At 45.5% G+C, this 14,608-nt stretch overlaps 1 protein-coding gene across 1 annotated transcript in view; it reads right to left on the bottom strand.

Moving 5' to 3' along the window:
• The window catches only part of USP39 (ubiquitin specific peptidase 39), a 42,843-nt gene extending 31,601 nt beyond the window's left edge, over window positions 1-11,242 (bottom strand). Inside the window, exons 1-3 of the mRNA XM_036752761.1 lie at window positions 10,890-11,242; window positions 3,021-3,090; window positions 1,437-1,531 (exon numbers count right to left, since the gene is read on the bottom strand). Of these exons, the coding sequence (XP_036608656.1) occupies window positions 1,437-1,531; window positions 3,021-3,090; window positions 10,890-11,175 (451 nt within the window). The 5' untranslated portion in view covers window positions 11,176-11,242. The remainder of the gene's footprint in view (window positions 1-1,436; window positions 1,532-3,020; window positions 3,091-10,889) is intronic.
• Window positions 11,243-14,608: the final 3,366 nt, after the last annotated feature.

The raw sequence follows: 14,608 nt of genomic DNA, 5'->3' as shown, positions 1-14,608 counted from the left end.
TTTGGCAAGACAACTTCGAGGGGCTGATTTTTCCTGGGCCTCCTCAATATTGTCACATTGGGCACAGTAACAATAAACATTATTTTATCCCCAACTGTAGACCGAACCCAGAAAGGAATCCCCCATGGTCCAGTATTCAGGAAAATCAATTCCTTTCTGTAGATTTCTAACCCCCCCACCTCTGCCCCACAAACACTGTGGAAGCATTCCTTGGCACAGGAGAAAGGTAGGGAACAGGCCTGCCTTCCTACCAGCCCTGACCTCTCACCAAAATATGATGGTCCTATATTTCCAACTTATCCTGTCTATAAAACAACCTAACCTTCAACTTAATAGGTTTACAACCAGATTCCTCATCCCTCTCCAAGATCAGCCCCATTCCCCAAATTCCATTTTTCCCAATAGTAAAACCTTTCTGCGTATTTCTTAAGCTGAAAAGCTTACAATCCTCTTTGACTTTTCACTCTCCATTCAGAACAAATCTTACCAGGTCCCATCACTTCTTCCTTTGAAATACCCCTTCCTCTCCATTCCCACACTCTCACTACCCTGGTCTCAAACACCTGTCTCCCTGACCCTTGTGTTTGCCCTTCCCAATCCACCCTGCACACATACTGCCACAAGATTCATCTGACATAAACATGATGCTCTTTATGCCATTCCCAGGCCCCCAACCTACAATAGCTCCCTACTTAGTACGCATTACGCTGAAATTCCTCCACCTGGCTCTTATTAGAATGGAAGGCTAGAGAGGCCATTCTTCATGCTCTCTCTTTATCCCCAGTCTCTAATACAGTGCCTGCTATAAAGAGGTGCTTAATAAATGCTTGGTGCATTAGGCTGGACTGAAGGCCCTCCATGAACTGCCCTCTGCCTAGCCAACCTTATCTCTCTTCATTCCCCCACCTAGACGGTCTGTTAATCATTTCCCCAGAATACATCACACTCCTCTCTCTTGGGCCCTTGTTTGAGCTGGCTTCCATACAACCTGTGTAAATCCTTCCCTGTCTTGAAAGGTGAGCCTAAAGCCAAACTCGTTCAGTCACGGCCCAGGACAGCCTCTCCCTTCTGTGAGGACGAGCCTGAGCTCAGCATCACTCAGGTCAGCATGCCATGACACACTGCCCAGCCTCCTAAGCTCCTTGAGGGCAGCAAGTACATCTTTGAGTTCTCTCAGAAGAATGCTGGGATAACATCTGGCAAAAGACTAAGCAGAAGTACTCAAGCTCACCACCTGAATGGCTAAGAGAGATTCCTTGGCACAGGGATCCTCAGCAAAGCCATTACCTATTCTTCAGAAAACTCATGCCAATGGGCTATTTGATCCAAAGGTACTGCAAGGGACTGCTAAAAACACTTGTGTTCTTCTCGGTGGGTCCTGACCTGCCACCACTACAGCGAAGTTTGGAGTTCTAGGTCCCACAAGGCATATTTACCCTGAAAGTATTTGCCACACACCAGGCAGGCATACGCATTGATGTGTGAAAGCGAAATGGAGCAGAGTTTTTCAAAGTCAAAGTCCAGGACACTCCTAAAAGAACAAGAGGAAAACAATTAACAGGAATGAAAACCTATTAACGCCAACGCTGAGGCCCTCAAGGAGCACAATGCTGTGTGACTTCAGAAAAGGTCACAAATCTGCTGCTATTGGTATGTGGTGTACTCTAAACCACAAATCTGCCCTGGACACGGCCCCTCCCATCTCCTGCTCCTGACACAATCATACACTGAGCCTCTGTAACAGATCTCCTCCCTACTCCCATCTGCCTGTGCCAAGGCACCTAGAGCAGATACTCAGGACAGTCCTCTGCACCTGCTGGTATTATAACAAGCTAAGCACACTTCCCTGGGCTTGTCTCTTCATCTCTAAAACAAGAAGACGACACGAAATGGGCCTCTGAGCCCCTCTAGTTCTAGACCCATAATCTGTGATGGTTCTATGAGCTGTGTGGCCAACGTGCAAGGACATGTCTCCTCCCTGGGCCTCACTGTCCTCACCTGTAAATAAGATGGCTGGGCTACTTCTCCTCTGGGACCCCTTCTAAATCGATGAGCCAAAGAGGAGCTCAAGATGTGAAATGAAATAAAAGGGTCTCGTTGTTTGATTGAGCCCCCTAACTGGGGGTAAGAGGGAAAGGGAATAAAAGAAGTACTCTCAAATAAAACCAAAATATTCTGTGAAGTATTCACCTGACAAACATTTATTAAGCACCTACTATGAGCAAAGGCGCTGTATTAGGTACTAGGGACACAAAGGTGAAGATACAGTCCCCTCCTCCTCTCAAAGCATTTAACTACTGGGAGTACATGATGCTGTGCAAATAAGGAAATTACAAAACAGAATATGAGAGAGGTTAAACAAAGAAAGATGGGGAGCAGGGAAGGCTTTCAGAAAAGTTGGGGGAAATCACCAACAGCTGGGAGGGTGAGAAGATGCCAGTTCTGCTGGGCCCTGAAGGAAGAGAACAGCTTCAAGAATTACAAAGAGGACCTGGAGAAAGTGGCATCATGGAAGCCAAGGGAGAAGAGGAGGGTGGCATTTATGCTGAAGCCCAGAACAGGAAACAGATCACAGAGGAAGATAGAAGGGGATGTTCTCACACACCTGAGGATTTTTTTAATATGTGTGCAAAGTAGTGGCAAGCACAAGAAATAAAGAGACTCCACTCACTCCTTTCTCTATGTCAATCACTTCATCCTCATTTTCTGATAAATCATTAAAATCCAACAAACACTCATCTGCTTTCGGATGAAGCCCAGGGTTTACAAACAATCCACATTCCCCATATCAAAGCTAAAAACCCATTTCATTTATGTTCCGGGTCGGGCGCATGTAAAGTGCAGCAGAGACATCTTCTAGGGCCCCAGAGCTCTACTCTATGTCATTAACTCTGGACTGTGTACAACCCAAATGGTTTTCAGGATGGCTTTTATGTTCTTCCAGACCAGCCCTAATGCTGTCTTCTGACCAACAATGTTCTTTTTGCCCAAGAAACTTTACTTTTCTCTGCTTCACTGACCTGTTAATGGTGTCCAGGTAGGGGCAATGGCGGCTCCTTCGATCCTCAGCGTCTAAACGTCCATATCTCACTGAAATGAAAATGCAAATTACAACAAAAGTCAGTGATAGGCAGAAGCTAAAGAAGGGGGCAACCAGAAGCTCCAAGCTCAGCTCGATGGCTGTGTCAAGCAGAAGACCTTGCAGTACCCCCCAAGAAAGGAAATCAGTGGCTACTGAACAGAGACTGGGATCCCAGAATGAGAATGTAGCCTCCTCCAGCCACACCCCATCAAGGGGAGCCTAAGGTCAGTGCTACCTCATCACTTCTTATCTGTCATCTAATGGCATTTGAACTGGGCCCAGGCACCTGGCCTCTACCCTCTACCATCCATCCCCATAGAGCTGCTAAATGATCTTCCTAATGCATGAGTCACCTACAAGGGCACAGTTAGAGCTGGAAGGGCCCTTGGAAGCAATTAGGTCCAATCCCTTTGTCTTATAGATAAGGAAAGTGAGACCAAAAAAGCTTCAGTGACTTGTGCTGGGTCACATAGCTAAAATGTCTGCAGCAGAATTTGAATTCAGATCTCTCTGACTCTAAATCCAGTGCCCTAGCTACAATATGCTGCCTCCATCAAAATTCTTTACTAGTTCCCCAGGGCCTACTGGATAAAATGCAACTTTCAGCTTCAATTTAAGGCCCTCCAGAATCTTACTCCAACTTACTTAACCTTACCAATTTTATTTTGTTCTATGTCCCTTCACAGACTTTATGATCCACCCAAACTGGAACATATTCCCTCCTCCTGTTGAAAAAGTTTTCTTCCTACAAGGCCCAACTCAGGTGTCCCCTATTTATTACAGACTTCCCTACCCTCCCAGCTGACAGGTCTCTCCCTCCCCAAATTTCTTATAGCACTCTGTCTAAACGCTTCCTTGGCCCTCATCACACTCTATCTTATGTAGATGGAGTCTTCACCCTATCCACCCTGGGAGTATCTAATCTAAGCAGCAAAGTGGCACAAGGGACTTGTCAAGCTCAGAAGCCCTGAGTGCAAATCCTAATTCAGACTCTAACTCTGTGACCTTGGAGAGGTCATTTAACCTCGCAGCCTCAGTTTCTTCATCTGTAAAATGAGATAATAATAACACTTGATTGTTTCCTCATGGGATTGTTGTATCAAGTAAGTTAGCATTTGCACACTGCCTTCTGCAAACCTTTAAATGCTTTACACACTATTATTTTGATTGTTATAGAAAGGGAGGGCATAAGTATTTATTAAGCACTTGCTAAGAGCGTCACAGATATTATCTCATTGGATCCCCACAACAATCCGGGGAGACAGGTACTAGGATGATTCCCATTTTATAGTTGAGGAAACTGGGGCAGGCATAGGCCAACAGACATGGCTAGCAGTGTGTGAAACAGGGCTCACACTCCAGTTTCCCTGCCCCCAGGCCCAGGTTCCACCCATCTGACTCCAAAGCCAACGGGAACAGCAGCAGCATTTCTACAGCACTTTGCAAATATTACCTCATTGGAACCCTCGCGACAACATGGTGGCATAGATGCTACTATAATCCTCATCTTACTGTGGAAGAGGATGAGTCACAAAGGGGTTAAATGACTGGCCCAGAGTGTCTGAGGCTGGATTTGAATTCAGGACCTCCAGACCCCAGGTCCCAGTGCTCTTTGCACGGTGATTCCCAGCTGCTTATTATCTAACAATGGCAGTGACTTCCTCATGTCTTTGTGTCCCCAGTGCGCAGCCCACTGTGGGGTCCAATATTTATTCAATTTAATTGAACCAAAGAGATTAGTCAAAAACATCCCATAAAAATTAACTGATTAAATTTATTCAACAAGAACTTGCCAATCGAGTATGTGCAAAAAACTGGGACTATTACAGAGATGGACAAGGCCTAATCCCCGCCCACCGAGTATCTTGCAATCCAACAGCAGACAAATCAGCTCATACAAGGCAGTACTTGGAGCTCTTTGAGAACAGAGACATCTTACTCATCACTGAGTACCACAGGATCCCTAACACAGGGTCTTGCATGGAGCTCAAAGGACACCTGCCAAATGAATTTACTGCATGCTGTTAAAGGTGCTCAGAGTAAGAGACCATTTCTAGCTGGTGCAATTAGAGAACGCTTCAAATAACCGCACTGGAGATCATAGGCTCACCAGACAAGCCTTTAGTGAACAGCTAATCCAATCTGCTCATTATACAGATGAGAAAACAGAGGCCTGAGACATTATGTGATTTGCCCAAAGTCAGGCAAGAAGTAAGCAGGACTCCTCTGACTCCAAATCTAGCATGCTTCCTCTCCAAAAAACAGCTGGGTGAGGAGAGATGGGAAAGCAGGACAGCTCTCCTGTCAGTGAAAGAAGGTGGTAAAGTAGGTGATCCTGAGGTCTCTTTCCAGCTCTAATTCCTACGATTGGTCAGGAAATCCTGGCAGAAGAAAGTCTGAGTACTAGCTGAGAAGCAGGAAAAGAAAAAAACTGCTTAGTGATAAAAAGAAGGTGAAGGAGCTGTGCTGCCTGCTTCACCAGGCCCTCCCCCAGAAACTACAGGTTCTGTAACTCTCCAAGGGCAGCATGGGCCTGGAGCTGGGAGTTACAGCTACAACCGTCATTCCCTGCTCATTCCCTGCGGTGTCCTCCCTATTGTGTGTTAACTGAACTTTAGGTCACTGAGGAATCTCTGAACACAGGGAGAAAGAAGGTGAGGAGAAACTGCCTTCTTGTTAGAACTGTTTTAAATGTTGTAGGAGGAAGAAACAAACAGAATTTTAAGAGCCTGTGAAGAACTAACAGTTTACAATGCATTTTGGAGAAACTCTTTATGATAGCTGAGAAATGGACAAAAGGATTAAAATAACTTACTTCTTGAGAGAATAAATTTAACTCATGTGGAGGAGCTTGAGATTTTAATCAGTATCTTAAGTGAACTGAATGATGGAACTGTGTTTGCAAAAATGAAGTCATTGGCTGTCATAAGGGAGGTGTTTAAAATTACTTTGGCTGTGATCTTTTGCAGTTAAAATATTGCAAATAATTATGTCTGATTCACTACTGATGCCATTGTTAATAAATTTTACCTCTAATAACTTTAATACCTAATTCCATAAGATTAAGGGATTTAATATAGAGAAAAGATAGATATTAGGAATATAAAGATAATAAAAATGTAGATTTCCCCTTTTCCAGTAGGAATTAACTACTTGAGAAACTAAATATTTAATAAACTAGAGTGGGAACACAAACTCATGAAAGATAAATTGCCCATTTATTAATTTTTAAAGTATTCAAACATATGTCCCAATTACCCTAGAACCCAGGGTACAGTTTGTGTGGGACGAGTGAAGACTTCTCACAAAAGGGAACAAATTAGATAAATAGAAATAAGTAGGATAGTGAGTCCCATTTCTCTACTTAGATTTCCTTCTTAAGCATTAGATGTTTTCCCCTCCACAAGCTTAGCTAGTGACCGTAAGGCCCCCGAGGTTAAGAACAGGTCCTGTGTATTACCTAATGGCGAGAGGCCTGAAAGAAAGAAGGGTTGAGGTGAATAAGTCAGCAACCATAAAATTCTCTGAGGATAAGGATAAGACACAGGATACTCACCCCCTGTACATTGACCCCAAGATAAGAGAACCTCCGTTTGGGGAAGAATGGATGAAAAGCCGAAAAGCCAGGTGCAATATAGATGTGCAAGATTAGTTAGGTATAAGAATGATGGGAGGCAAGGTGTAAGGATACTGGGGATATCCGCCATAGCCACAGATGTGAAGATGAGGTAACTAACAACTAATTCCTGCCTGTCACCGATAACCGAACTGTTTGTTCAATCGTCATTGTCATTGTTATTAAGACAGATTTACTACCTTGAGATTGATAGTAGAATGAAACAAGGATGGTGGGAAGTTTATGACTGTCACCTGCTTGTAAAAAAATAACCATACTGTTTGTTCCTTGCCATTGTCCCTGGGTTGATTTATCACGTCTAGATTGTACCCTCAAAGCTTACGTCTGCAAGCTGAGAGGAAGGAGGTTGGGAGGGGGAATTGCGGTTAGGGACCTATATAAACACCCCAATTTTCTGTGTCCAGCGCGCTCTGACACTGAGAGGACCCCCAGTCCTTTCAATGTCCGGGTTGCCCTTTCCTGCAGGATCGTAATAAATTTTCCTTTCTACTTTCACCTTGAGATGCCTCTGTTGTTAATTTTTGGATTCGTAAAATCCATCCCACACAAGTTGAATATGGGCCCAAGTCAAGTGGCAAGCTAAGAGATGACCTACAAGTAAACTCAGTCAACTTCAGTCCTTGTTACAGAAGAAAAAACAAGGGGGGGAGAAGGGGGAGGACCTTGAATGCAAGGCTAAGTAGTTTTTGTATATGGCAGCACAAGGCTACAGGATTCATTCATTCAACATGCATGTATTAGGTGCTGGAAATAGACAAAATGAAAAGTCTCTGCCCACAAGGAACTCATGTTCCACTGAAGCAAACATCTACACATAATTAAAATTATATGCAAGGCAAATGCAAACAACTGGGGTGGGGAACTAGCAACTAGAGGGGATCAGGAAAAGCCTCCTGAGGCAGTAACCCTTAAGGTGGCCTCTGAATGAAGCTGGGGCTTGTAAGAGGCGAAAGGAAGGAGGCAGTATTTTCCAGGCAAGCAGGAGAATTTGTGCAAAGTTAAGGAGATGGAGAGCTTAACCAGTCTATTGTGGAGTTAAAAAAGCTTCAAGAGACATAATCTCTGGGTAATTTAATCATGTTTAATAATAAAAGGGTGGTCAGTTGGCCACCTCTCTTAGACCAAAGACCCCTCATGATGGCGGGCAAACAGTTTACATACCCCTGGAAGAGTGGGTGTTCCTGAAGGTGGCAATCAACTCTGACTAGTTAACAACGAGAATGAGTATTGCAGGGGGCTGTGGAATATTGCAATGAGGGTACTGGGGTGCCTGACTTGGATCAGCCAAGTCTTGGTCAAAGAGACTTAGCCATTTTCCTATCACCTGTCTGACAAAAGGGAAGATCCATATTTTCCCAGACCTGTCTGAGCAAACACAAGGAGCAGGAATGCACCGTTAGCCCAAACTTAGAATTTCTTTTACTGTTTGATTAGATCTCACCCATCATGGCTGGGGACATCTTTTAGAAAAATATCCCAGATCGGTGGATTTCTGGATGAGGAAGTAGAAAAACGGAAAAAAAAACCCTGGCTCTGATTAAATAATTATTAATATGAGAAAAATAATCCTTTCTCTCACTATGAAGTTCTTTTTGGATCTTTTGATTCTGTCACTCATCATACGAGCTCTCTCTCCAATCTCCCAATTCGATAATATTCCTTCTATGTTATTTTGCACAGTCTTGTGCAAACTGTTAACCAGGACAGGGACAGCGACGTAGCCCTAAAACATGTGAGGGAAGGCAGACAGTTTAAATAAGATGCATTTCCTATCCCTTTGAACTTACAACTTCAGTAGAATAAGTAAAACGCATCCAAGTAACCATAATATTTGAGAAGAGCATTTAATCAAACTGAAATTTCCCTCTCCAATTTCCCCCAGAGCTCCTGGTTCTGCTGCTTGGGGGCCAGGTAGAGCTCGTCCCCCTTCCATGTGACAACCCTGCAGATACATACAGACCCTTCCTCATCCTGGCCAAACAACCCCAGTCCCTTCCACACGTCCTCATGAGAGCTAGCATGTACTTAGCAAGTTACAGTCTGCAAAGCGCTTGTTCTCTCATTAGAACCTCACCCCAATCCTGTACGGTTGAGGCTCCTATGGCAGCCTCTCACCACACGGATTTTCTTCCCCCAGACTCTCTCTAGCTCCAATTGTTAAGTCACTCAGACCCTCTGAACTTAGACCACCTCATCTACCTTAGATGAGCTTAAAGGTTCCTTTCAGCTGAAGTTGGTACATCATGGCTGGACAGCTCCCAGATCCCAAGGTCTGATACAGCCTTTACAACTAAATCCTATGAACTTTTGAAGCCAGAAGCCTCCGTTTGCCCCTACACAAAGTGCACTCAATATTCCAGCTAAACTGGCTTGTCTGCTGTTCCCATAGGGACACTGGCAAAGGCAAACCTCCTTGCCTGGAGTTTGCTCCTTCCCCTGGAGCAGGGCTGTCCAGCAAGGCCCACCTACAAGCATAGAAATTTGCATAAATGCTTTAGTAACTAAAGCTGAGCTACCACAGAGCTCTCACTAAAATGGCAAATGAAAATATAGTCTACTGTCTCAAAACCTAAGGTTGGATAGCCCTGCTCTGGAGAGTCCCTGTTGTTGCTGTGTTCAACTCTTTGTGATCCCATTTGGGGTTTTCTTGGCAGAGATGCTAGTGTGGTTTGCCACTTCCTTCTCCAAGTCATTTTACAAATGAGGAAACTGAGGCAAATGGAGTACAGTAACTTGCCTAGGGTAATACAGACAGAAAGTGTCTGAGGCCAGAGTTGAACTCAGAAAGATGAGTCTTCCTGACTCCAGGCCCTGCACTCTATTCACTTCACCACCTAGCTGCCCAGAGATTCCCTAGCTTCCTTCAAGGTTCAGCTCAAGTACTATCTCTACAGAAAAGATATGCTGATTCCCCATTACTAGAGCCCTTACCTTGCAAGTTATTGTGTGTGTTTGTGTGTAAAACACTTAACTTTTTTCTATATATGTTAAATCTCCTCAAAAGAATATAAGCTACTTGAAAGTAAGGACTTTTATTTTTGTCTTTGATTCCCAGAGCACCGTACAGTGCCTGGCATACAGCAAGTGCTTAATGTCTGTTGACTGAGCTGAATTAAAGTGAGGACAATAATACTTGTACTACCTCCCTCTTGGAAAAGCATCTTTTAATCCTTCTAGGAAAAGCAATCTGTATTATTACCGCCCAAAAGGGTGAAAAGCATAAAAAGATTACATTAGACAGTGCCATAAAAGTAGAGAACTCTGGCTCTGGAGTCTGAAGATCTGTGTTCAAGTCCTATCTATGAGGCTTACTACCTGTATGGCATATTCTAAATCACTTAATCTTCTTGATCCTCAGTTTCCCCTTCTATAAATGAGGGCGTAAAACTGGACAGGCCTCTGAGGTCCCTGCTCGACCTACAGTCTATGATGGTTTTAAGTTGGGATCATGTTTTAAAGACAAAGGGAAAGACAAATTTTCTTTAACATGCCTTTGGTTATGATGCAATGTGTCTGACACTGGACACACAAAAATAGAGTCCCTGTCCTCAGGGAGCTTGTGTTTTGCTGGGGGGAAACAACTTTTTTTGGCGTCGAATTCTTTTCATCAATCCCGCTCTAATTTACATTCTGTCAGAGAGTCTAGATTATAAGACTAGCAGAGACTTCCTGACCTCAAGTCTAGCACTCTTCCTCTCACTTGTGTACAAAAGAGTAAAGAAAAAGTAAATCTGATGGAAAGATCGCTAACAATAGGAGATAGGCAGACTGCCAGAACTCTGGAGGGGACATTTAGCTGGAAGTCACCCCAATTTTGGTCACGGTTCAGCTCAAGCGGACCCCTTCTGACTCCGAGATTACTCTGCACTTAATTTGCACGTGGTTAGCGTGCAATTCTCTAGCTGTGCAGGGTGGCTTCCCCCATTAGAAGGTAAGCTCCTGGAGGGAAGGGCCGGCCTCGATCTTTCGCCGGCCACCGCCAGAATCTAGCAGATGGCGGAGAGCTCGGGCTCCGGAGCAGTCGCCAGCCCTCCTGGGCATCAGTTTCCCCATCTGGACAGAAGAGGAAAGAAGGGCCTTCCTCGGAGGCTCTCTCCAGCTCCAGGCTGGAGCGAAGGGGATGGGGATGGGAAGAGGAAGGAGGGACGCCCCGGTCCCAGCCCCGCGCACCTCGCACCTCCCGCTCCGGCTCCGAATCCTCGTCGGCCTCGCGCTCCCGCTTCACGCGCGAGCCCGATAGCGACGGCGCGGACACGAGCGCGGGCACGCTCCCGCCCGAGTGGTCTCGCGCCGCCGGCTCTGAGTTCCGTTCCCGTTTCACGCGTACCGGGCTCCCCCGAGATCCCGTGCCGTCCGAATCCCGCTCCCGCTTCGATCTACTCGAGCTGCTCCGGGACTCTGCATCCCGCTTGCTCCGGGCGGAGCTCCGCGTCTCCCTCTTCGAACGGCTAGACATCCCCTCTGGCCACCGGCCCCGCCGCCCGCGCTGCCTCTCCGCGCAGGCGCAGAGGCCGCACTCGCGGCACCGCGCCTGCGCGCCACAGCTGGCCAATCAGTCGCAGCGCTCCTGGCCAATCCGCTGCAACGTCCGCTCGGGGTGTCGAGCGTTGTGCCCGCATCTACAAACTGATTTCCCAGGCTTCCGTGTGTGACTCCTGGATGCTCTCGTTGGTTCCCGCCCCACAGATCCGGAGGCTGAATGGACCAATCATCTTCATTACCCAGAGTTTCTTATTTAAAGGGCCAGATGGCCCCTAACTGTCCCCAGATACTAGAGTAACATCAGAGGACTCGAGAAATTCTTAAATGACTGATGATGCTTAACGGAAAGACACTGTCCGGTCCCCGAAAGGCAGCTAATGAATGAAGCGAAAACACCCAGTTGCCCATGAATTTTTAAAAAATAAATTTTGATTGCTGTTTTCTGTTTCTTACATCACAGCCCCTTCCCCTCCCTGAGAGCCATCCCATATAACAAATGGTGCTTTTAGTAAGGAAAAAAAGTCAACACACTGATTGATAAATAAAGGTATTCAAATGGACGAGCAAGAGAATGTGGAAAGTGAGAAAACTAAGCTTGTGACGTGAAAACAGAAACCAAAAAAAGTGAATGATTGTCAAGAAAGTTAACAGCAACAGCAACAACAAAATTAACAATAATAATTGTCAGGTGGTTCCCTACCAAAAGAATAAGTGTCCGCAGCAACCCAGTTCTTCTCCACCAACTTGGACTTTGAGCTTTCATAACTCAGTGGAAAGGGTTGTGGACTTGGGGCCTTGAACTTAGAGTCTTTGGCCCTTAACTCAAATCCTGGTTTCTGACATTTACTGTTTGTGTGATCAGGAGCAGGTCACTCACGTTCTTGGGGCCTCAGTTTACCCAACTGCAAAATGAGGGTATTGGACCAGAGGTCAAAAGTCTTTTCCATCTCTAGATCTATGACCAATATATAAGGGTAGGAATCCAGCCCACCCTGCTGAAATTAGTCACAGGAGAGCCTGAAGGCTCCATTGAATCAAAAGTAAAAGATATAGAAATTTTGGTTGTTGGGTTATTTTTCAGTTGTGTCCAACTCTTTGTGACCCAATTTGGAGTTTTCTTGGCAAGCATACTGGAATAGTCTGTCATTTCCTTCTCCAGCTCATTTTACAGATAAGGGAACTAAGACAAACAGGGTAAAGTGACTTACCCAAGGTTACACAGCTGGTAAGTATCTGGGGCCAGATTTGAACTCAGGAAGATGAGTCCTCCTGACTTCAGGCTGGGCACCCTATCCATTGCCCCCATATGAATAGGCTTTAATCAGTTAAAAAGGATCTTAGGGTCTTTGGACCATTCTATAGAAGGAGATGAGGACTCATAGCAAACAACTTTTGCTAGGTTTAAGAAAATCACTCCTGACTCTTGGACAGTAAGTTAGTTCAAAACTAATCAGTTCCTGAACAAATTATCCGATTCAATTCAATAAATACTTCTTAAATTCCTACTAAGTGCCAAGCACTGCGCTAAGCATTAGGCATTGGTGGGGGGGAGGGAGACAGCCCCTCCCCTCAAGCAGCTTACCGGAGCAGAAAACACACAAATATATACAAAGCAAACTATATACAGGATAAATAGGAAATAATTAACAGAGGGAAAGCTCTGGAATCAAGAGTCAGGAAAGGCTTCCTGTAGAAAGTGAAATTATAGTCAAGACTTAAAGGAAGCCAGGGAGGTCAGAGCAGAGAAGGGTGAGCTTTACACGCATGCATAAGGGACAGCCAGAGAAAATGGTGGGAGCTGAGAGATGGAGGAGCTTGTTCATAGAACAGCCTGAAGGATACTGTCACTGGATAGAAGAGTAGATGTTAGGGAGTTGAATGCCAAGCAGAATATTTTATATTTTCTCCTGGAGGCAAATAGGAAGATGCTGGAGTTCAGTGAGTGGGGGTGGGGGTGACATGATCTGGCATTATAGTAGGCACTAGGTGATGTTTGTTGATTAATTGATTGACCGGGCCTTAGTTTCCTGGCCTATAAAATGGATCGACTGTAAGGTCCTTGAGGACAGGCCTGTTTTCTTTTTGTCTCTCTAGTCCCTTGTTAAGGTGAATTGAATTGAGGGAGTTAGAATGGGTGTTGAGATCCTGTCTCCCTCTCACCTCCAAGCCCCGGGCTGGCAAAGAGGATACTGTGCTGAGGACAGAAGTGAAGGGGTTGGGGGAAAGACCAAGCTAAGGGGCTAGAGCACCCCTTGGGGGGAGGGTGAAGGGTAATGCTGTGTTGGTAACCAAAAATGGGCTCCTTAGCACTTAGTCAACAAGTGCCCTTGACTAGTTTGGCTTTTCCCCCTGAACTGAATGCTGTTTGTATGTTGGACTGGAGTAAGCTTGTCAGCCCCTTCACCTTGCTTCCCTTGCTTAAGCTGATCGAAAGAACCTGTGCTTTCCCTGGATGGTTAAAAACAGCTTCCGTTGGAGCCAGAGGCTGCTATAGCCACAGCCACAGCTGAAGCTGAAGCTGAAGCAGGAGCTGCCAGTAGCAGAGCTGACCTACAGGAGGAAGCTGAACAAGGACTTGAGGCCAGTGGGTAATCTTTTAACCATAGAGGGGAAGCATGTATATGATTTTGCTGTACACCATCATGCTTCTCTGTGGCCTCCTGGTTACTCTTGAGAGGTGTACTTATTGGGCCTGGAAGCTTTTGATCAATATATCAAAATGGGGATGCTGGTTCATGGATTGGTTACTGCGGAGCCTAAATATATGCTTTGATCCTTCTGCCTCCTACTTTGAGAGTTTCTTATATCCAGCGGTTCCAAACCTTTCAGACATATATATAATCCTCTTTGAAATTATAAACTCTGCTCTCCTTATACAAATGCCTAACTCAGGAAACTTACAGTTCTATTGGGCCTTGCCAGCAACCCTGCAGCTGCCTGCCCCCTTAGATCTTGTATGTACATACATAGGTGTTTGCATGTTGTCTCTCCCTTAGATCCTGAGCGCCTTGAGGGCAGGGGATGTTTTTGCCTTTCTTATCTCAAGTTTTTAATACAATGTCTGGCAAAGCCAGGGCACTTAATGAATTCTTGTAGATTGAATCCCTGGCTCAGAGGGGGAGCTCCTAGAGATGAGGGACTGTCTTCCATCTGCAGTACCCTCGCTTCGCACAGTGTTCGGCACATGGAAAGTCCTCGATAACTTCTTCCTCCTTCCTTCATTCCTACTAGGTGGGGAGAATATAGACACATACAAAGATGGGTAAATACAAAGTATTCACAAAGTATATACAAAGTAAACAGAAGACCAGTTCGGAAGAATGAGAGTAGCAGCCCCAGCCTCGCACGGGGGCGGAGCCAGCCACGGCCCAGCGGGAGAAGGGGAAGGACCGAGCCGGGGAGGCGGA

Source organism: Trichosurus vulpecula, chromosome 3, assembly GCF_011100635.1.
Source record: "Trichosurus vulpecula isolate mTriVul1 chromosome 3, mTriVul1.pri, whole genome shotgun sequence".
Taxonomy (NCBI): Eukaryota; Metazoa; Chordata; class Mammalia; order Diprotodontia; family Phalangeridae; genus Trichosurus; species Trichosurus vulpecula.
Note: the sequence above shows the minus strand (reverse complement) of the source record. Positions and strands in the feature narration are given on the sequence as shown.